The sequence below is a fragment of the Miniopterus schreibersii genome, assembly GCF_964146895.1.
Source record: "Miniopterus schreibersii genome assembly, chromosome: 13".
NCBI classification, from domain to species: Eukaryota; Metazoa; Chordata; class Mammalia; order Chiroptera; family Miniopteridae; genus Miniopterus; species Miniopterus schreibersii.
In genome coordinates, this window is record NC_138113.1 from 33,459,840 (window position 1) to 33,484,113 (window position 24,274).

General features: G+C 36.8%; 1 protein-coding gene across 2 annotated transcripts in view; it reads left to right on the forward strand.

Moving 5' to 3' along the window:
* Nucleotides 1-24,274, forward strand: part of COMMD1 (copper metabolism domain containing 1) — a 67,200-nt gene that overhangs the window by 16,703 nt on the left and 26,223 nt on the right. The window contains exon 3 of one of the 2 annotated variants that reach the window (XM_081157084.1): nt 13,683-13,719. The exons of the other annotated variant lie outside the window; for it this stretch is intronic. Coding sequence (XP_081013210.1) covers nt 13,683-13,688 — 6 coding nt within the window. The 3' untranslated portion in view covers nt 13,689-13,719. The remainder of the gene's footprint in view (nt 1-13,682; nt 13,720-24,274) is intronic. 2 annotated transcript variants of the gene reach the window in all.

The following is a 24,274-nucleotide window of genomic DNA, read 5'->3' on the forward strand; positions in this document are numbered from 1 at the left end:
GTTTATAAACATAACTCTTGCATGTTACACATAGGTGTGACTTTGGCATTGGTTTAGTGTAGGTTCCTGATGATTAGCCATTTCTTTTTATTTTACCACTTTCTATTGTTTTTTTTCAGTTTTTCAACCCATGGGCAATAAGAAGTATCAGGAAATAAATTGGCGGAAAAATTGTTGCAAGCAAAAGCAAGACTCATTTAGTGCAGTGGTTCTCAGCATCACTATATATCAGACTCACCTGAGAAGCTTTAAAAAATTATGGATGCTAAGACTCCACCTCAGAGTAAGGGGCTACCACTTTAATTTGAGTGAGGAATGCTTCTTTGAGGCAGGCTGATCTGGGAGTATAAAATACAGGCAGAGGGAAGAACAAAGGCAAGAACTTGGCCTTGGTAAGAAATTTGGATTTTTATTCTAAGTATAATAGGAAACCATTGTAGGGTTTCAAACGGGATAATGCAGTGTGACTTATGTTTGGGTAGGATCGCTTTGATTCACATGTGAAGGATGGATTATAATATAGTCAAAAGTGAAGCCATGGTATTAAGATCCCAGGGAAAAATCACTAAGGTTGGAATAGTTTTTTGCACATTAAAAGCAACTCTCTTTTACTTCCAAATCTCTGTGTGATAGTAGTTAGGTAAAATGGGATCTCAAGATAAAAAACAAAAACTTCATCCTTCATTCTGTTAGCAAGGTTAGATATCCAAAATGAATAGAGCCTAAATTGACACTCCACTTCAAAATGGTGTTATGTTCAAAATGGGACTTTAGACAACCTCCATTGTACATTTCCACCTCTGTTCACAGTTATGAAAATTCCCTTTCTTTTTAAGTTTTGTCATAACTTGTTTCAAAATTTGTTTGCCAAGCCTAGGGATTACTAATAAAAGTCAGTATTGTGCCAAAAGAAAAAAAATGAAGCCAGGAGAACACTTAAAGGAAGTTATCATAGTAGTTCAGGTGAAGTAATATTAACAAGGTAGATGGAGATAATTTTAGCAGTCAGAGTAGAGAGAAGTGAGCAGATAGAAGAAATGTTTTGAATGTAGATGAGTTACTTTGAGATGAATTGGAAGGGATGTGGAAAGTGAAAGAAAGCAAGGAATTGGCGATAACTGTTTTTTTGCATGAATTGCATGAATGTTAGTATAAATTGGTAATCCTAGTCTTTAACAGTTTTATTGCTAAGTTGGCCATCTACTATACAACTTGAGTTTTTTTTATTGCTATAATTAGCCCTTCCAGTAGGGAAAAAAAAAAAAAAAAATTTAACATTTGGCAGTTAAGAAAATGCTGTTTGTGCTGAAATAATTTTATTTTTAAACTCCCAATTTATGAAGAGATGCATTTGAGATTATTGAGCTTAAATTTTCCCTAGTAGACTTAAAAAATCTTTTTTATGATATACACTTTTCTATATGTATTTTATACTTCAATAAAAAAGATTTAGCATGGCCAGTTTTGCTCAGCGGTTGAGTGTCGACCTAGAAACCAAAGAGACCTTGCACAGTTTGATTCCTGGTCAGGGCACATGCCTGGGTTGTAGGCTCGATCTCCAGTAGGGGGTATGCAGGAGGCAGCTGATCGATGATGTTTCTCTCTCGTCAGTGTTTCTATCTCTCTGTCCCTCTCCCTTCGGCTCTGTCTAAAAAATTTTTTTAAGAGGGAGAGAAAGATATGAGTGTCTTTGCAAACTTGTTGACTCTCTGAGAACAGGGCTTTGGCACTGTTGAATTCCTTAGCTTCTGACTAGTAACCTGCCAACAGGCAGCCCCTGGTTTTGGACTTCTTTCAAATTTTTGCTGTTCCGGCTCTCTAGTTCTATTCTTGTGGACAGATGGGGTGATTGAGAGGAAGCCAGGAAACCAAGCCTTAAGAGGACTTGGAAATGATTTTTGGATGTCATTGCTTTTTGCTAAACTCAGGGTAACAGTGTATCTTGCCCAGCAATGTTGAAGCTGCTTGTGTTTGTCTAGTATTTGTGTACTGACTGGTTGGCTGTGGGCTTCATTCCATGCCATTGCTCCACTGCCAAGATGCACATAGAAGGCCTCTAGCCCAAGTCCATTCTTAGCATTTGTTTCTTATTTGTAAAATATATATATCATAAAATTTACCATTTAATCATTTTTAAGTGTTCAGGTCAGTTGTATTAAGTACATTCACAAAGTACTTAATACATCATTAACATTAATACATCTGTAAACATCAGTCTCAGTTTTCAGAACTTTTTCATCATCCCAAACAGGAACTCTGCACTTATTAAACAATAACACCCCATTCCCACCTCTCTCTGACCCCTGGTAACTTCTGTCTACTCTATGTGTCTGTGAATTTGCCTATTCTAGGTACTCATATAAGTAGAATCATACATTTGCCCTATTGTGTCTGGCTTATTTTGCGTAGCATAATGTCTTAGGGTTTATCGATGTTGTAGCATGTGTCAGAATTTCATTCCTTTTAAAGATTGAATTATATTCCATTGTACGTATGCACCACATTTTATTTATCCATTAATATGTAGATGGACATTTGAGTTGTTTCCACCTTTTGTACATATATCTGTTTGAGTACCTGCTTTTCATTCTTTTGCATGTATACCTATGAGTGTAATTGCTGGATCATATGTTAATTTTATCTTTAACTTTTTGAGAAACTGCCAAACTATTTTCCACAGAGTGTGCCCTTTTACAGTCTTTCTGACAATACATGGGGGTTCCAATTTCTGCACATTCTCATCAACATTTGTTATTTTCTGTATGTGCTTGTGTGTGTGTATAAATTGCCATCCTAATGGGTGTGAGGTGGTATCTCATTGTGGTTTTGAGTTACATTCCCTAATGATTAGTGATGTTGAACAGCCTTTCATGTGCTTATTGGAGAAATGTCTGTTAAGTCCTTTGTCCATTTTTTAAAAAAAATATATCTTTATTGATTTCAGAGAGAGGAAGGGAGAGGGAGAGAGAGAGAAACATCAATGATGAGAAAGTCGTTGACTGGCTGCCTCCTGCACGCCTCCTACTGGATCAAGCCTGCAACCTGGGCAGGTACCCTGACCAGGAATTGAACCGTGATCTCCGGGATCATAGGTCGATGCTCAACTGCTGAGCCACACTGGCCAGGCTGTCCAGTTTTTAATCTGGTTGTTTTCCATTGTTATTGTTGAGTTTTAGGAGTTTTTCATATATGCTGGATAGCAATCTCTTATTAGATATTCTCATTCTGTGGGTTTTCTTTTCACTCTCTAGATAATATCCTTTAATGCACAAAACTTTAAATTTTGATGTAGTTCAGTATATCTATTTTTTCTTTTGTTTCATGTGCTTTTGGTATCATACCCAAGAAATCATCGCAAATCCAGTCACGACATTTCCCCCATATATATATATATATATATATATATATTTTTTTTTAATATATCTTTATTGATTTCAGAGGGAGGAAAGGAGAGGGAGAGAGAGAGAGAGAAACATCAATGATGAGAGAGTCATTGATTGAGCCCGCAGCCCGGGCATGTGCCCTGACTGGGAATCGAACCTCGATTGCCTGGATCCTAGGTCGACGCTCAACCTCTGAGCCACGCCCGGCCAGGCATCCCCCTATATTTTCTTTTAAGAGTTTTATAGTGTTAGCTCTTACATTTAGGTCTTTAATCCATTTTGAGTTAATTTTTGTATGTGGCGTAAGACCATTCTTGGCACGTTTGTATGGATTTAAAACAATAATTTCTCAATTGGAGAAACAGAAAATGGGACTTTTGAACTTGGAAGCTAAGTTTCAGGTTTATAATGTTTCTAAACTTTCTAAATAGCTTTGTGTGTAATAAAGAGGGCTCAGTAGTATCACTCAAGATACAGATGGCAATAATGGTGAGTGGTAGTCACTAGGAACTAGCTCAGATTAACTGCCAAATAAGCTCAACTTCCTTTTTATTGCCAGGGTTATTAACCTCAGTAGATTAGATTAAGTATTTTAATAAATCATTTGTGGCTCGGCCGGCATGGCTCAGTGGTTGAGCATCTACCTATGATCTAGGAGATCTCAGTTTAATTCCCAGTAAGGGCACATGCCCGGGTTTTGGACTCGATCCCCGGTAGGGGGTGTGCAGGAAGCAGCCAATCAATGACTCTCTCATTGATGTTTCTATCTCTTTCTCTCCCTCTCCCTTCCTCTCTCTGAAACCAATAAAGATATATTTTTTTAAAAAGTCATTTGTAGACTTAGTAAGTCTTGTGGTTATAGTAGAGGAATATGAATGGAATTATGCTGATAAAGGTAGTGAGAGCCCTAGCCTGTTTTGCTCAGTGGTTAGAGCAATGGCCAGTGGACTGAAGGCTCCCTGGTTTGATTCCAGCCAAGGGCACGTACCTCGGTTGCAGGCTTGGCCCTGGTTGGGGAACATGCAGGAGGCAACCAATCGGTGTGTCTCTCTCTCACATCGATGTTTTCCTCTCTCTCTCTCTCTCCCTCCCTCCCCCCCTTCCTCTCTCCTCCTCTCTCTGAAAAGCATTGGAAAAAATATCCTCAGGTGAGAATTAAAAAATAAATAAATAAATAAACTAGTGAGAATGGTGACATGTAAACAATATTGATCACAAATGAGTTTTATCTGTCATCCTATGATACCTCCTCCTCACACACTCCTTTAATCTTGGGAAAACAGCCTAGCCTTCTAAGAATATAATTTAAGGCTTCTGTGCTCTGTCACCTGTTTATATTGTACAGTTCAACCAAGTGGGACCGTTCTTTTCATACATGCATATCCTTTCTTTTTGCTACTTCGAATGTCCTTTATTCATGCCCATTTTTAAAAAATTGATTTTAGAGAGGGAGGAAGGGAGAGAGGGAAAGAGAGAAACATCGATGTAAGAGAGATACATCAATTGGTTATCTCCTGCACGTGCCTGTGCCCTGGCTGGGGATCGAACCCACAACCTAGGTATGTGCCCTGACCAGGAATCGAACCTGAGACCTTCCATGCACAGGATGACACTCCAACCAACTGAGCCACACTGGCCAGGGCCATCCCCATTTTTTATCTGCTAAAATCCTCTCTTTTTCAGAGTCCATATTACTGCCATGAATTTCTCCCTATTTATCTCAGCTGGATCTGATAATCTAAATTCTCAGGATATTTTGAACTTTTCTTTAGCATTGGATACAACTTAGATTTAAAACAAAAAACAAAGCACCTGTATTAGTGTTTAACTTAATCAAAAAAGGAGGTTAGTAGGTTATTTACTCAGGAAGCCCAAATGTGGTTCCTGGTTTCAGATATCTCGGCTCTCTCTGGCTCTGTTTGTGTTATTCTGTAAACAAGCTTACTCCCTGTGATGTAAGGTAATGGCTATCAGGCTCATACCAGTAGAAAGAGGTGCTTCTCTTTTACCAACTTTTGTGTATTGATTAAAGACTAATTCTTATTTTCCCTGATTAAGACACATGGCTACCCATGGAGAAGTCACTGTTTACAGGAAGTAGGGTAATTTAAGCTTGTGGTATTTGCCCGGCCTTTTCACTAGGGGCAAGGTAAGGTGTAGATTGACAGCTGATACCATAGGGAATAGGTGAGGAGTAGTTTCTCAAAGGAATTAGGTATATTGGACAAACAAAAGCAATATATGTCCACTACAGTGGCTTGTTAGTTTATGCCTTCAAGAAGCTTACAGTTTATCATTATATTTGTATCTCTTAAAGCCTCAAAATATTAAAGTAGGTGTTTGATAAATTTTGAATGAATTAATAAGGGAGAGAATCCATATATTAGTTACTACTGCTACATAACAAATTTTTCAAAAAATTAGGGGCTAAAACAACAAACATTTATTATCTCACATAGGACTTAGAATATGAATTTGGGAGCAGCTTAACTAAGTGATTCTAGCTCAGGGTCCCTCAAGTTGTACTGGATGTCAACCAGGGCTACAGCCATCCCAAGACTTGACTGGGGCTGGAGGATCTTCTGCCTCCAGGCTCACCCATTGGCTGTTGGAAGAGGCCTCAGTTCGTTTCTGGTTGTTGACCGTAGAGGAACATAGCAGCTGGTTACTTCCATAGTGAGTGATCCAAGAGAGGAAAAGGAAGCAAGAAGCCTGATGCCTTAATATGACCTAGTCTCTGACTTGTACACCATTATTTCTACTTTTTTTTTTTTTTAAAGTAAGTATATGTCACAGTTTATTTTTGTTGGGAAATAATACGGACTGGAGCAGTATAACAAATATGGAATTAATGAGGCTAGCTCTTGTTGGTTTGTTACCATGTTTTGTTTTGTTTTTAATATATCTTTATTGATTTCAGAGAGAGGAAAGGAGAGGGAGAGAGAGATAGAAACATCAATGATGAGAGAGTCATAGATCAAGCCCACAACCTGGGCATGTGCCCTGACTGGGAATCGAACTCGGATCGCCTGGATCCCAGGTCGACACTCAACCGCTGAGCCATGGCCAGCTGGGCTGTTACCATGTTTTAATTTTTATCTATTTAGCAAATATCTACTAGTGTTTAACATAAAATAATAGCTATTATTTATTATATCCTCACCATGTTCCAGGCACTGTTCTAAACATTTATGCATTAACTTGTTCTGTCCTCTTATAAACCCTCTGAAATAGGTATGATTTTTGATTTTTCTTTGCCATAGATTAACTTTATTTATGAATAATTTTAAATTTACACAGAAGTTGCAAAGATAGTAGGAGTTCTCTTATACTTCTCATCTAGTTTTCCCTGTTAACATCTTATATTACCATGGTATATTTGTAAAAATAAGAAACTAACATTAGTATATTGTTACTAACTAAACTACAGATTTTATTGGTATTTCACCAGTTTTTCCATTAATGTTCCCTTTCTATTCCAGGATCCAATCCAGGGTACCACTAAGTTGCTAACTAAACTAACTAAAATGCATTTAGTTGTCATATCCCCCAGTTTCCTTTGGTAATCTTTCCTTATTTTCCATGACTATAAATCTTGAAGAATACTGGCCCGATATCCTGTAGAATGTCCCTCAATCTGGGCTTATGTTGCTTTTCTCATGGTTAGACTGGGGTTATGGGCTTTGGGAAACAATACAACAGAGATGAAGTTCCTTTCTCCTCACACTGTATTAGGGGATAGATACAATCTACACGACATGACTGTTGATGTTAACCTTCATCACACATTAAGGTAGCATTTACCAGGTTTCTCCATTGTCAAGTTGTTGTTTTTCCCTTTGCCTATGCTATTCTTTGGAAGTTACTTTTTTATTATTGCTAGAAAATAGTCACTAAGTCCAGCCCACACTCAAGAGGGGGCTAGACTCTCTTCCTTGAAGGAAGTATCAGTGAATTTGTGAACATAGTTTGAATCACCACAGTACACTTTCTGGCCAAAATTATTGACATTGCTCTCAATGCAAAATACACTTACTCCCTCCCAATACTCTGCAAAAGTCTCTCCTTTTGAACATCAGCTTACAGTCCAGGATGTTCACATCTAAACCAAGGAAGACCTGTGAAATTTAAAGAGGCAACTTATCTGCTTCCCACACATTCAAAATACAATTGCTGTTCAGGAATAAGATGACTACTATAGGCACTCTTGTTCAAAAAGAGGGAAAATATTGGCATAAAAATGTAATTACTTCATACCACTTCTGAAATTCAGCTGGGCATGCAGATTGATAGTTTCTTGATTAGAATTCAAAGTCTGGGAATAATTCTCCATGGTTCTTAGCTCCATCTCCTGGGCTTTTGGTTCCATACTCTGAGTTATCTTTTCCTATGAAAGGTAGCCTATATTTGCAGTTGCATAGTTTCCTCTACCTAGTTCCTGCCTGTAGATGTTTGGTAGTCTGCAGAACTCTTCATTTTGTACTGTTTCTGTTCCTTTCAGTCCAAATGGGCAGGTTTTCTGCCTATATAATTCTCTTTAACTTTTTTTTTTTTTTAAATATATCTTTATTGATTTCAGAGAGGAAAGGAGAGGGAAAGAGAGATAGAAACATCAATGATGAGAGAGTCATTGACTGGCTGCCTCCTGCATGCCCCCTACTGGGGATTGAGCCCGCAACCCGGGCATGTTCCCTGACCAGAAGTTGAACCGTGATCGCCTGGATCCTAGGTCGATGCTCAACCGCTGAGCCACGCCTGGCCGGGCTCTCTTTAACTTTTTATGAATCTCCTATAAATCTTATTTGGGCTCACTCCATTAGATAAAAACCACACTTCAAAAAATCTCTATTAAATAAGCCATTTTCTATCTTGGGATTCTGCTAAGGGACAGTGGCTTTTAGCTTGTTGAGCCTCTGGTGTTAGATGAAAAGGTTCTGTGAGTCATGCTTTTAAAATCTGGAAGGCCTTTGTCTAACTGAATAGTACTCAGAGGCACCACCTTAGTGCTTTCTGAGGTTTTACAAAGAATTTTATAGCTACGCTCTCAACCTCATCTTTTAGACCTTGTTTCCTTAGCCAGTGCCTTGGATTTGAACTTTCCTTAGAATTTGTTTCTTACTTTAATATTGTTTGCCTCTGTAGAAACTGATAATCTTCAAAACCAACAAATTCTGGCTCCTTTTTGTTGAATTGTTCTTGAGATGTTTATTAGGAATTTGGAAATTTGGTTCTGGGCTTCAGTGGCAAAAAGAGAGGCTAAGAGTCATGAGCATTTGTTCATTGGTCATTGAGTCAAGATATTATTGAGGAGCAGAGGAAGGCCAAGAATGGAACTTTGAGAAATGTGAGCCTTTAGGGTCAAGTGAATAAAGACTGTGAGGGAGGCAAGGTTGGAGGGGATCAGTGATGGATTAGAGAAACGGAGAGTACAGAAACAGAGAAGAATTGACAGTGAAACTGCCTCACTTACTTTGCATATTGGGTTTGGTGGAAGGTTTTTCAGTTTTCTCTTCAGATAAACTCTTTGAGTCAAGGACATTAATATCTTTTATATCATAAAGTTTATGACATTAGCCTTTGTATTAAGCTGAGGTATCAAAACACCACCATAGAAGCATAATTGAAGGATATATCTAATATCTATATAGCTTGCCCTCTGTGGCCATGAAGTGTTCAGTGCAGAAATAAATCCCATAGAAAAGAATGCTATATGCTTAAAGTCATGCATACTTCAAAAAAAAGTGGGTTGTTGGTGGGGGTAGGTGTTAGTAAAGCATAAAGGGTGTCAGATATATGGTGATGGAAGATTTGAGTTTGGGTTGTGGGCACACAATGCAATATACAGATGATGTGTCATAGAATTGTATACTTGAAACCTATATGATCTTTTAAAAAAATTTTATTGATCGATTTTAGAGACAGTGAGGAAGTAGGGGTAGGGAGAGAGAGAAACAGCGATTTGTTGTTCCACTTATTTATGCATTCATTGGTTGCTTTTTGTATGTGTCCTGACTAGAGATGGAACCCACAACTTTGGCATATCAGGAGGACACTCTAACTAACTGAGCTACCTGGCAAGGGCCTGATGCTTTTTATAGATGTAGTCTCTTATTGTTTGGTAGTTTTCTTTATACTCTTAATCATCTCTACCCTGCTTCTCTTCCAAATTTAAGGTTTATTTTCAAAGGTAAATTAAATTTGAGGTTTGCTTTCTATTTGGCACTTGAGAATAATAAACTTGACCTGCTAGTTGATTACTGCTCAAACCTTGGGAAGTTTATGCTGGTGTGTTAAAAAATAAGACTTCTTTGTTTTATGAGCCTTGTGTATGCCTAAGCAATAGTCCTTTGGTTGAAGCACACAGAGTAGTGATATTATAATGGTTTACTCAGGTGGGTGTAGACAGGAAATTTATATTTTACTTTGCACTCAGTACATTTACTTATGCCTATAAATTAAGTGTTATTGCCTCTGTATCTGCTTTAGATGTCAATCCATCAATAGTGAATGCTATTCATCACTTACATTTCAGAAACTGCTCAGAAACCTTGAAATAATCTTTTACTTTTGCCAGCTGTTTCTCCATTTTAGTGTTCCTGGAGCCTTTGGCTGCTTTTGGGAGGTTTGACTTATTCTTCTCTTGGCACTGCCCCCACCCCCATCTATTTATCTAGAATAGCTGATAGGATGCCATCCATATAAGATTTTATTTAAATTTTATGTGAAGAAAGTTATCTATATTTAACTTTGGAAATAAATGGCTTAGCTAATTTTTTTATGTCAGAAATGTAAATGAGGAGTGGTATGGCCAAAGAAATGAAATACTTTCCCCTTCCTATCATATTACACGAGTGCATGGGAGTAGTGCATTAATGAGTAAATCCTTTATGGCCAAGATATTTGGAATGGTAAATATGGGATGTAACTTTTACTTCCATTAATATGTATTTGTGACTATTGAAGGGGTTCAGAACAGGCCTCCCCAAGATGTGCCACTTTGGTATGTGAATTATTTTGAGCTGAAAGCAGTCAAGACCCTGCAGGCTCACAAGAAACCGTTACCTCTCTCTTAAAGAATTTAAATTGGGGGACTTGCCCATAATAAGGGTTATCACCAGAAATAGATTTTTATGACCTGTCTATAAAGTCTGGGAAACTTCTGAGTAATGAACATCTGATCTTTTGTCTTGAGGATTATCTTTCTACCCTCTGAAGCCCCAAGGTGCCTCACCTCATCCTTAGCTCAGAATGTCATATAGACCTCATTTTCCCTTTCTGTCTCTGACCCTCTCTTGTATGTGGGGTTTCTGACTCTCTTATTTATGTGGAGTTCCTCTATGTATGCATGTAATTAAATTTGGTTATTTTTTTCTTGTTAATATCATCTGTCTGTGTAGTTTAATTATTAGACTAGCTGAAAGAACCTAGGGGAAAGTTTCTTCTTCCCCCACACTATAAAAATCTCAGATATGTTTGCTGTGAGAGGTGTTATTTTATTGGTTACTACTCTTATTCATATTTTGATTAGAATTTAACTTTAGGGATTTCCCATAGTGACTGATTCAGAGAGATGACCTTTGGTGGTAGTGTTTTACACTGTGTTCCTGGGAGTCATGATGATCCCCAGAAGTGCCTCAAAGTTTATCACAGCGCCTGGCTTGCAGGGCTCAGCGGTTGACCACCAACCTATGATCCAGGAGATAGCCGTTTGATTCACAGTCAGGGCACGTTCCTGGGTTTCAGGCTCGATCCCCAGCAGGGGGCGTGCTGGAGGCAGCTGATCAATGACTCATCATTGATATTTCTCTCTCCCCCTCTCTCTTCCTCTCTCTGAAATCAATAAAAATATGTTAAAAAACAAAAAAGTTTATCACGGGTTAGGGAGAAAGGTGGAACCTAGGTATTGAGGGTTCTGGCTTTAACATCTACTTCAGTCAGTGCAGCTACAATTTTATCTATTTAATTTGTGGGCTTCCACAAAAGATAAAGTTTGAAAGAGGATTCTGGGGCTAAAATTTGAAACAACCAGATTAGTAGAAAGACCTAGGAATTAGGAAACCTAGGATCTAGTTCTGGCTATCCCATTAACTAGTTTTGTAGCACTAGGCAAGTAATTTTAACATATCTTTCTCAGTTTTTCATATGTAAAATGTCTACCTCATAGAATTGTTTTTAGATAGTGGTTTTAAAAACTGATGAATCAAAAAGTATAATATAGATACTGTTAACAATAGCAGCAATTCCCAATAACAGAAATTCAAAATGGTTTTGAGTTTTGCTGTAGACTTTTTTTATAATAATAACTATGGGCTTTCTTTTTACAATTTTCTGTGATCTAGGGCATTGTTTTCTTTTTTTTTTTAAAAAAGATTTATTGGCAGACTTCGTTAAAACTTGATTTCTAATGGGAAATAATGACTATTTATAAACATATACATATACACACATATATATACAAATGTATGTATGTGTATCTTAAAAAATTTGTATTGATTTTTTTTCACAGTTTCTAAGAACATAAGTAGATAAGTGAAGCTTAGCTTGGAAAAAACTTTAGCTTTCCATGCATTCCCAAAATAAAAAGTCCATAGTGCTTGTATTTATTTTCAGTCTTTGAAGGGCCAGAAAATTGTGCTTGAAACTGTGTTAGTACATTTCTGAATATGATGTTAAGTTACCCTGCTTAGTTGTGTTGATGTCATTTCCTTTCTTCTTTCCTTCAAGCAGAGAATACAAACTCCATATTTATTTAAATCCCACTGCCTGTGAAATCACAGGGACAAGCATAAAAAATAGATCTCATTCAAAAAAGGCTCAGTGATTGTGTTTAAGCCTTAAAGAGAAAAAGTCTAAGCTTTTCTCTTTTACTTACTGGAGGATTAGAATGGCTTCTCTTTAAGGAGTTGATTAACCAAGTTGACACAGAGAGGAAGTGAGTACTATAGGGTTAGGTAGTGCGCGCTAATTATCCAGTTCTTGCATAGCATATGCATTTTAAATATTAGGGGAATTAAGGTGCTCCTTGCATCACACCACCAGAGTTGGACAGCCCAAGTTACAGTTTCGAGCATAGCTGGTAGTTGTGCACATATAGGGAAGCTCAGTCCTATCTCACAAATAATATACCTGCCTATGGAGTATTAAATGTGAGGAAGCCAAATGGGTAGTATTTCCTGTCTTCTGGAAGTTAACAAAATTAAATATTTGAAAAGAAATGTTCTTTTCCCCCCCTCTTTGTTAAAACTCTTCTACTGAACAAAAATGTTCTTAGAACCAGGAATTCCATAGGAATTAGGAACTTAATTGGTTAGATATTTTATGGCACAGTAACATATTTTATTGACCAAATTTTCCTCTTGGGAAAAATTTTATAATTCTATAGTAAGTATAACAATAGCTATTTATTGAGTATCTCTTATGTGCCAGTTCTTAAAATAATGTTTTAAGGTACGTAAATGAGGAGAAAGGTTCAGAGATGTTAAACACTGTTCTCAAGGTCATACAACTCACATAGGAGGGTTAGAGAGTTGAGCATAATTTCTCTGGTTGTAAAACTCGTTTTCTTTTCCTAACTATGCTATCTCAGTCAAGAATCATTAATGAAACATATCTTACTTTTCAGAGTATAGTTTCCCTTTATAATTTATGTCAAGTGGATCCTGCTTTACTTTTATTTTTCATGGTGAAATTAGACATAATATACCTAAAAATTAAAATCCAAAAGACTATGTTAGAATATTTCAGGAAGAAAGTTAAGGTTGGAATCTTTGTAATTCTGTATCACCAGCATTGATTTGCTTTGCTGAGGGTTTTAGTATACCCTTGCCAGCTTGTTTTCTGATTGTGTAATGTTCTTTAATACAGGATTTTTCCTTGACCATGGATCACCATTTTCCTCTTCTCACTGCTGTAATCTCTAAACCTAAGAGATTATGGGGATCTTTTTGGTCCACACCACCAGGAACTTTGTTCTTCCTCTAGATATCCATGACAAATGTAGGGCGCAGTATTACATTTAGTCAGTAGGTGCCATCATCTAACATATGATATGCTTCAGCCTGAAACTTCTTTTATTCATGGCTTTCGTTTACTTTAAATGAATTCATTTTTATTCTCTAGATCAAAAATTTTGGATCCCTGATTTGTTTATAATGAAAACTACTTATAGTTTTCTTTGATAAATTACATTTGTAAAGTTGGTTGTGTTTTCTTCTGCCTGTCTTAATAATAAAAGAAGTTGAATACTAACTGAACTGTTTTTATGTATTTTATATGCTGGTGCTGGGGTAATGGTGCCAGTGGTGAAAACAACCCTTTGATGAATATGAGGTAGCAGGTCAGTTAATGTTTTTTATCTCTCAGGGTATTTATGAGAAATCGAAATACCTCATTTTATTTTTAAGGCCAAGCAATTCTCTAAACGTATTTTTTCTGTGAAGATTTAGACACTTGAGAAGATTGTTTCAGTATCCGCTAAAGAACTTTGGTCTAAGGAACACTGAGTATACAGTCTTTTACCCACTAAAAACACACTGTTTTATTCAAAGAGGCTAAGCCCTATCATCATCTTCAGATCTGCCTTTGAAAATACCAGCTAAGCTAATGATACTGAGTATAGCTTTAGGCAAAGGGAATAGCTTGTATCAGTTACTGTTCACAGAAGATGCCTTTGCTTAATAATGGCTGGGGTTCTATTCAAATGCTCAGACTTGAGTTCACCACCTTATTTCATATTTCTTTGTTAGCTGCCCTCTTTGGTTCTTTATATTTTTTTAAAACCAGATCTCTTTGGAATCATTTTTTAATCACATAAGGAAAGGTTTTTAGATTTTCGTTGTTGTTTAGTAATATCCCATATGCAGATAGTATGGCCGTATTTGCTCTGTCCTTACCTCTAAATTTGAGTTAACTTGAACTTTACTTCTGGAAGTTAGGTCCAATTAAGTCTACCTGCCACATGATTGGAAATAGTGGCAGAATAGACTTTTCTGTAGTGTTCTCTGTCCTGTTCATATACCAGCTATTCAGGATATCCTAAGGTCTGAAATACAAACTTGGCAAACTGGTATAAGAGGGAAGGTGAAGGAATACTGTGTAATTCTTCATATGAATAGCAAGGAAGAAGCATAGGTACTTAACTTACCCTGGGAAACAACCTAATCAACTTTTCATCCTTTGTCTCAAATGTCCCTTGATTATGGAGATTTTTCCTTGACTTCCCTTTTATACTTCCCCTCTTTTACTACTTTCCATATATACTTCTCCCTTTCCCTTTTTATAGTGCCTCTTCTGTTTGTAGTTGCTTGTCTATTGTCTACTGCCTGTCTCACCAGACTTTAAGGGCCAGCTAAAGTAGAAATTATGCTATTCTTATTTTTTTCTGATCCTCCCCCGAGGATATTTTTTCCATTGCTTTTCAGAAAGAGTGGAGGGAGGGGGAGAGAGAAACATTGATGTGAGAGAGACACATTGATTAGTTGTCTCCTGCACAAGCCTTGACTGGGGCTTATGATTTTTGTCTGTGCATTCATTGATTTGATTCTTAAAAGTGATTTCAGATATATAAGCTTTCACCATAGTACCTAGCAGGGTGTGTGTACATTTGTGTGGGTAGAGCCTGAAAGATGGGAAAGGAAATAAAATAGTTGAATGACCCTTTAAACCATGTCTTAAGTAATAAATGCTATTGTTCATAATAGCTCTGTATCACTCACTGTGGCATTTAGGAATATTTGCTATATCATTTGTAGAATATTTTTGTTTCTCTGCGGGGGGCTTCAAAACATTTCTACAGAAAAATTATGATCCTCAAATAGTAAAGTTTTGTTCTTTGCTGTTTTTATGGCCTTCCTGCTGCTAAACTCTAGGTGTTCTTTTGCCTTTTGGCTTCCCTCTTGTTTGTATTAAATATAACAATAATTAAATTCCAAAACCTTTGCAAATTTTGGCAGCAGATTTGTAAGCCATTTGTTTATTCTTTTCCTTCATTATGATTAACCAAGACTAGATTTTAACTTACAGATTTACTTAAATTTGTGGCTTGTGTAACAAATCTTTATTCTGTCCAGTTCGTCTTTGTAACGTTAGGTAGAGGAGAGATGTCATTTTGAAGGGAGAGGGCTTTTATCTTAGTTTTGATTGCCTTCTAACCTATGGCTTGGTTGATCTCTTGCTTTTTGTTGATTTCAGATTTCAGTTTTTTGCGTTGATCCTCTACTGATTTCTATGTTGGCTTCATTTTTTAAAAGTACCAATTTAAACTGGGTATTAGGCACAGAATTTAGAAATGTGAAAGTAGCTCTTTAAAATATTTTGTTTGCATTAGTGCCTTTCCTCCAGAGTACTTTCTGGTTTTATAAGTGTCTTATTTGTCTTCTTGGCATCTTTGCAAAATAGATTTAAAAAGACTGGAATTACTCTGTTTCTTTTTTTATATTCTTTTTTCTCAAAGGTTAAACCAAGCATTGTACTCCAGCAGCCAGTGTCAAAGAAAAGTGAAAAGAAATGACAAAACAGGACTTTAGAGACCAGAGTCCCATTCCTTCTCTCGTCACCTACCAAAGGAACAATCTGGCGAGAATGGGCTTCTGTTCGTTTGTATGTAGGCTCTCCAAGGGAGAATGACCTATTTTTTCCTGTATAAACTATTGGAGGCTTTCCATTGCCACGTTCACTTTAATTTGATCTGTGATACAGACATTGGGGAACTAGGATTATTAATATTGTTTTTAGAGAAGACAAAATTGAGTTCTGGGATAAGTTATATAACTTCATTCCATTTCAGCTATCTTTTAGTATGTGCTGAATGTGTGTAGCTAATTCTGTGCTATACAGACATGCGACCCAGAACTTGGTCTGGATTAAGGAAACAAGGCAGGCCCTGTGTGTACAGTTCTGACCAATAAAGTTTATGATTGTGTGACCTGAAGGACTCTGCAAAATGCTAGGCAACTCAAAGCCAAGAGAAATGAAGTAATAAAAAAAAAAAGTTCATGAAATGGTGACTTGAATTGGACTTAAAAAGAGGGTAGGATTTATCCAGGGCCCCTTGGTTTTTCACAGAGCTGGGTTTGTTATTCATTGTGGAATTCATTTTATACTACCACTTTATGCCTGAAATTAAAATTAGTATGAAACTCATCATGAAACATTCGTTGAAGAAGTTCAGCAAAGAGAAGAGCTTGTGGATTCTTGTACCTATTATCTATTGGCTTGATTTTCTAAGCACATTTCATTTTCTTTGCAGTGAATCTTGACATGATTCAAAGAATTTTGTAAATGCCAGTTTTGAGGAAAGAAACTTGATGGTTTTCTTTTTTTCTCCCTCTTACTCTAATTCGTGATATACAAAGCTTTCTTCTTCTTTTTTAAAATGTTTTTATCTCTACCACCCCAAGGAAGTTGCTAATACTTTGTATATCTTCTTTCAGTTATTTTATCCTAAGGGCCTTTAAAAACATATCCTTAAACACAGTGTATGCATTATACAAATTTGTATCTGTTTTGTTGAAAAATAGGAAGAAAACATTCCCCTTTATTTTTTCTTTCACTTTTATTCTCCTCTCTACTACTGCATTTTGTTGTTCAGCTTTGAATAGTTCTGTTTGGGGGAAGAATTTACCACATAGGAAGTCTTGCTGAGAGGGATAAAGGATCACATGCCTTGCTGTAGAGACTTCATTTTGTAAGATGACTTATGTCATGTGGCAGTTAAAAATATATTTCTCGTAATTGAGAAAAATGAAGCTGAGAAAAAATCAAATTAGATTTTTCTTTCTCCTTGGAGATACATAATGGATATTCTAGGACTTGACCTCATCAAGGAACACCATTGCTATTTGAAATTGAACTTTTATTTGTCTTAAGGAAATCATTTTTCTTCCTTATAATTAGAAGCTCAGTGACAAATGTAGGATTAAAGTACAAGTTCACTTTGATTATTCAGTTACTGAAAATCTGTGGGTGAGTTGAATATTTGTGACAGTGACTCTTCTTTTCCATTTGCTTATATTAATTGGTTCAGAAATGCCCTCTAATGTGATTGTAAGGAAATTTACAGGTTGTTAGAAAAAATTACCCTTTGCTCTATGCTTTTGGTGCAGCTTATTTGTTTTATGACCTATTCATCTTAGATAGGCTAAGTATATCTCCTAATATGCTTCTAGATTAGTTAACAAGCAATTAGTTTATACTCTAGAGTTTTTGATTATTTTAAAAGTATATTTAACTTAAACCATTTGAGGCCCCTGAAGTTTCAGTGAACCATATATACTTCTCTAATGTTAACTAATAGTTTGTAGAAAGCATCAAATTTTAAAAATAACGGTTGAGTTATTTTATAGGGTTTTAAGAAATTTTATTGCTGTGCTGTGCTGAAAAGTGTATTAAGACACATGTATTGTGTCTTATTAATTGTCAATCTAATTCAGTGGTTTATACAAATTTTCTTTTTATCTTTGGTCTTTGTCTTCTGTAACATTGAAATCTTTCAAGCGTCTTGATACTTTCTTTAAATTGACAAATTTCTGAGAGTGATACAGTGTATCCCATTGGTTATTTAGCCTTGTGATGCTGTTGTGAGTGAGTGTTTTACAGATTTTCTTAAGTTTCCTATAAGGTTATATCACAGTTGGTACCATTTGAACCTCCTGGAATTGATTGAGAGCCTCACTGTAAATAGTCCAAAGGTTTTTAAAGCCACATGTTCAATAACACACATTAATGGTTAGTAAACTCGTGTACTTTGTTAAGTCATCAACATGATTAAGCTTCATAGCAACTATCAGCATTCTGTGAATATGCCAGAGATTTAGTTCATTCACTCAGCTGAGTTCCCTCTTTAAAAAACCCTTACTTAGCCCAGCTGGGTACGGCTCAGCAGTTGAGCGTCGACCTGGGATCCAGGCGATCGGGGTTCGATTCCCGGTCAAGGCACATGCCCAGGTTGCCGTCTAGGGAGCCCCATCAATGACTCTCTCATCATTGATGTTTCTATCTCTCTCTCTCCCTCTCCTTTCCGCTCTCTGAAATCAATAAAGATATATTTAAAAACAAACAAACAAACAAAAACAATCAGTGACGTTTGATGTTTCTCTCTCTCTCCCCCTCTCCCTTCCTCTCTCTGAAATCAATAAAAACATAAAAAATTTAAAAATAAAAAATGCTTACTTATGCTATACAAATAACCCTTAGACCTGCCTTATTTTATTTCCTTTCTCAGAGAATATATCTCAGTCTCCTTTAGTGGGATGACTCTGCAGCTCACTCAAAAGGAAGCTTTTTACCATCCTATATTTCATTACTTATTTTATTAGTTGGGATTAAATTAAGTTCAGCTGCCAGTCACAGAGATTCAAATTAGCAAAGGCTTTAAAAAGATAGAAGTTTATTTCTCTTTTATGTGAAAGTCCAGAGATAGGCTCTGTTCCACACAGCTGTCAGAATCCCAGACTTTTCCATCAGACCACTCCATTGTCCCTTGGATGTGATCCTTGTCCTCATGGTCCAAGACGCCATTATATCTACATCTCAGGCAACAGGATGCAGGAAAGGGTCAAAGAAGAAAGGGGCAAAAGTTACATATCTCTTGTCCTTTAAGGAAGATTCTTTGAAGCTGCCACAACAATTTTTCCACTTATTCCCCATTGATTAGAAATTAGACACATGGCCATACTTAGCTATTAGGGAAGGAAGAACATGTTTTTATTCTGGATAGCTACATATACAATTTGCTATGGAAGAAGGGACAGTATATAAGAGGAACAGATGGCAATCTGTTATACCATGATTTCTATTTCTTATAGCCATTGAGTAGAATAAACTTCAACACAATTTTATCCTAATTTTAGCATAGTGTCTTTGGGATATTATTGATAAGAACTTAGGTGAGGGTAGACTAAGATTAGGAGAAATAAACAGTACTGACATGATCTATGTGTATTCACCTAGCTCTTCTCTTTTTTGAATTTTCATGTATCAGTTCAGAGTTTATTTTCTCACTAGTCACTACAGTTTCTGCATCATGCCAAAGGGACAGCTGACTGGAGGTCATGGTTATGGAAGATCCTTCCAGTCTTCAAAAAACACCCTGGGTATCAGAAACCTAGATTGATGAAAAAGTATCATTCTTAACACCTTTTATAAGTCTGATGCCTACCTAACCACCTTAGAAAGGTATGTGCTCCTGAATGCATCAGAGTATTAAAATATGAGTCACAAAATAATGAGAGGATGAGTGTGGGAGCAGTTACAGGAAAAAAGTGACACCAATTTTGTTAAATAGAAAAGTTTTTCTAGTAATACAGGGCATTTAAAACAGGATACTATCCATAGAAACAGAATATGAAACCATGAGAAGTTGGGATCCCTGGAAAAGAAATGAACACCAAGACCAGCTATGGGATTAACAGGGTTTTGTATAATGAAAAGAAATGGGGTGATGCTTCCACCTTGCTATTCCAGTCGGTGGAGGAAGAATATTCTCAGCTCTTAATGATCCAAATTCATTTTTGAGGCTAATGAATTGAATCTAAGGTTGGAACTTTGAGGAAAAAGAATAGAAAGGACTAGTTCCTTCTTTTCAATTGTCCAAATGAGCTTATTGAATTGTGGGATTGACTTATTTCAGCAGTTGAATTTCAGGGATGACTGAAATAGTTGGCTTGGACATAATGCAGTCCAACAGGATAACTGGAAACACATTTGTCCCAATTCCAAGGAACAATGGGCATGTCCATGGATATCACATTGATGTCATGCCTTTTACTCCAGAGAAAGGAGTGTTTTGTGAGTGAGGTATTACAGTTGACATATTTTTTATGTACATAGAGTATATATACACACACATACAGTGATGCAAGGTGACTGTATTAGTCAGGGTTCTCCAGAGAAACAGAACCAATAGGACAGCATACAGATTAATAGATAAGAGGAGATGTATTGTAAGAATTGGTTCACATAGTTATGGAGGCTTAGAAATCCCATTATCTGCCATCTGCAAGCTGGAGAACTAGGAAAGCTGGTGTTAGAATTCAGTCTAAGTTAGAAGACCTGAGAACCAGGGGACCCAATGGGATAACTCTTAATCTGAGGCCAAAGACTTGAGAACAAAGAGCTCCCATGTCTGAGGGTCCAAGATGGCTATCCCAGCTCAAGAAGAGAGGGAGAGAGTCCACCCATCTTCCTCCTTTCATACTGTTTGGGCCCTCAGTGGGTTGGATGATACCTGCCCACATTGTTGAAAGCACATCTTCACTTAGTCAACTGATTCAGATGCCCAGTCAAGTTGACACGTAAAATTAGTTATCATAGTGGTTTTTTTCTTCCTGTGCTTTATAAATTTTCATTGAGATCTCACATAATTTTTGTTATCTTCTCTCATGGAAAGTAGATTTTTGGTTTGTTCACTCTTTTGCTGAGGAAATTTTCAGCTTTATCCAGGAATCTCAGTTCCCTCCCTGCCTTGTATGGACCTAAGGCTTTGTCTTCTGTATTGTGTGATCATTAAAATCCATTGATTTTTTAGCTCCCTTTGTTTTTGACCCCCTTGCTTTTTTTGTGGACTTAGCTGTTTATTTAGAAGGATATGTTTTATATTTATCCAACATTTCTAAATGTCTTTTAAGGGAAATTTTATGTCTTTTAAGGGAGATTGTCCTCCATGTTCTTAGAAACTCAAAAGTTTCCAGTTACTTTAACTCGTACAGTATTATTAAAGTTATTCTGTACTAGATGGTTGCAAATATATAATTCAAAGGAATACAATCAGCCTTATTATATCAGTATTTGTCATTGTAAAAAGATATGCTATTTTTATGTGGTAAGTGGGTGATGAAGCTTGAAGTACTATCAGTAGGATGCAGAGATTCAAAATATATGAACCAAAACTAATTACAACTCCAGACTACCATGACCCAGAAAATTATAGTAGTGATCTTTTGTATGCACTTACTTTAAAAGGAAGCTGGAATTTAATTGTTATTTTCATTTCAGATGCTCTTTCAAGATTAATATCATCTAGATGATGATGACATGATACTTATTATACTTGTTAATTTGTTTTTAATAAAAGTCCTCTGAGTAAAACTTTTGATAGATTATAGCTCAAGGCAAAAATTGACCTAGATGTTTCTGTATAATTCAGAAGAGGAGGAACCATTTAACTGGAAAACTCTTTGTGATTATTTGAATTCTGTTATGCAGTTTAATTGTTAAATTAGAATTAGAAAAACTGTGAAAGAAAATGAGACTAAAAGGGAGAAGTAAGAATGGGAAATAGCTCATCACCATGGAAGGAGTATGTGACAAACCCAGTGGGTTGGTGCAGTGGTTGGGTCTTTCCATTTACCACTCTAGAAGTGCATCTGAATTAACAGTGCTATTTCCCAGTGTGGCTGGTTATAGGTAGTAAAACTGATGTTACTTGGACTTAATTAGAATTGATTAAGGATTCTTGTCCCCATTTTTAAAAAAAAGATAGAGTTGGAGAGGGGAGAACTAGATTCTTGAATTGTGTATTTCTGATTTCACAGTTGTTTACTGAAATGATCAACAGAAAAGAAACTCCTAACCTCACGTTTTTTTTCTTTACTAGTGTGCTTTAACTCTTAGGATGGTCTTATACTGTAGATTGAGGAGAAGAGGGGGAAACGTCAGCATGAGAGTGATTATGAAAATGCCTAAATTCCCAGGGGACACTGAGGGGAAGTTTTGACTGCAGCTGCTTCACTCCTGTAATGGCTGATCAGGGATGCAAATCACCACCAAATTTATACAAATTTGATGGCTGTTTGTTATTGCTGAAGTCCTAGGTTCAAATTTTAATATTCAGGTGTGGAGAAAAGGATGGCAGCTGATGTTCATGAGCACTTAGACTCCTAAATGAAAAATTAGAAAAAGTATTTTATTCGTGTAACCCATTCAGGGCATTTTTCTATGTTTCCTCACTTGACCTTCAATAATCCCACATGGTAGGTGTCTTTGTCCCCAGGACACATGGAGGTATGTGACTTCAGTTAATTGGTGATAAGGCTTGTACTAGAATTACTTTCCATTGATTTTTAGCCCCATTTTCTATATAGAATGCTGATAACTGTCTCAATTCCCAATTAATAAAGAACATACTGATCACAGGGTAGCCACCAAATCAAAGTCATTTGGTTTATGGTCTCAGTTAACTGAAAAAGAACAAATACACAAATCGGTGCAGTAGAACACAAAGTCCAGAAACAGACTCACCTATACATGGTCAATTGATTTCAACAAAGGTGCAAAGGTGATTCAGTGGAGGAAGGGCAGTCTTTTCAAGAAATGGGAGCAAAGAAACATTTGGAATTTAAAGTGACTCCCGGAAGTTACTGCAAAGATAAGTTACCTTTAAGGGGAAGATTAGAGAATGCAGTTGGGAAGAGGGGTGCAGGGGCTTCAGAGATACTGATTTTGTTAATTCTTCAGCTGGGTGATTGGGCACCAAGTGTTTTTATTATTCTTTAAGCTCCACTATATGTTGCATATATTCTTAAATACATGACAAAGTTCATTAAGAAATACAAATAGAAGTTAATTAACTTTGAAAAGATACTAAAGACATTTTGAAAAATGAGAGTATCACTATCAAAACCAATTAGTCTCACCTTAATAATTTTTGTCTAGAGCTGTAATATTTGGGATGTAGGTAAACATGACTTTGTAAAACAAAGAGCAGATATTTTATTTTTTAAGACACTCTCAAATATGAGTTTAAGGTTTTACATCGTGAGAGACAGATCTAATCACTTCCACTTTTACATAGGAGGAAGCTGAGATTCAGGAAAATAAGTTACTAAAAGATTAGGAAGTGAACTCTTTTATCAGTAATAAAAGTCAATATTCTTTACACATCTCTTTCCATAGCTCTTGGAGTTCTAACTTAGCAGAAACTAAGCCCATTAATCCCACAGCCCAGTGGAAAAAAGGGTTCAGAAAGAAATCTTTGAAATATGTTCAAAAACCTAAACATAGTAAGGAAAATATCCTGTTTTGGATACTTGATCATAATTAAGTATTTTGGAGACTGACTTAGAAATGAAGAGAATTTTTCCTCTTTCACATTCAACCTTAACTGGAAAGCCTTCCGCACTCTTAAGGATTAAGTGTCTGAGCTCATTATCCTGAGTAAATGAAGGTCTGTAAATATCTCCTGCATAAGAATTTTTCATACCTTTTAAAGATTTCAACTGTTGAATGGCCATCTTTAAAACTAAGTTTGTCGCCCAGCCGGTGTGGCTCAGCGGTTGAGCATCGACCTAGGATCCAGGAGATCTTGGTTTGATTCCCGGTCAGGGCACATGCCCAGGTTGTGGGGCTCAATCCCCAGCAGGAGGTGTGCAGGAGGCAGCCGATCAATGACTCTCATCATTGATGTTTCCATCTCTCCCTCTCCCTTTCTCTCTCTGAAATCAATAAAGACATATTTAAAAAAATAAAATTAAGTTTGTCCAGTTTTCGCACCATGGGCTTACACAGAGGGATCATGGCAGATGGGTTATTCATTTTATCTCTGCTCTGCTTTTCGGTTTGTCTATGAGCTTCTCTAAAGGTCTTCATTTTTACTTGTTCACCACCTTCCATTTGGGATTGATCTGAATCATTTCCTTTTCATTTTCTTGGAAACTGTCACATGTGGGCTAAGAGAGCCAATAGCTGTGGGTTTTATCCATGGGCTCATGATTGGAAACCATGGAAGCAATGCACTGGTTGTTTTCTATCACTTTACCTCTTACCACAGCCTCCTCTTCTGCTGTCATCCCAAGAGCCACTGGGCTGGCTCCACAGCCCCAGGGCTGGCAGCATGGAGAGGTGGAGAGCCCTTGGACCTCCCCAGTGCCAGCCCAGGTGGTGACCCAGGAGAAGAG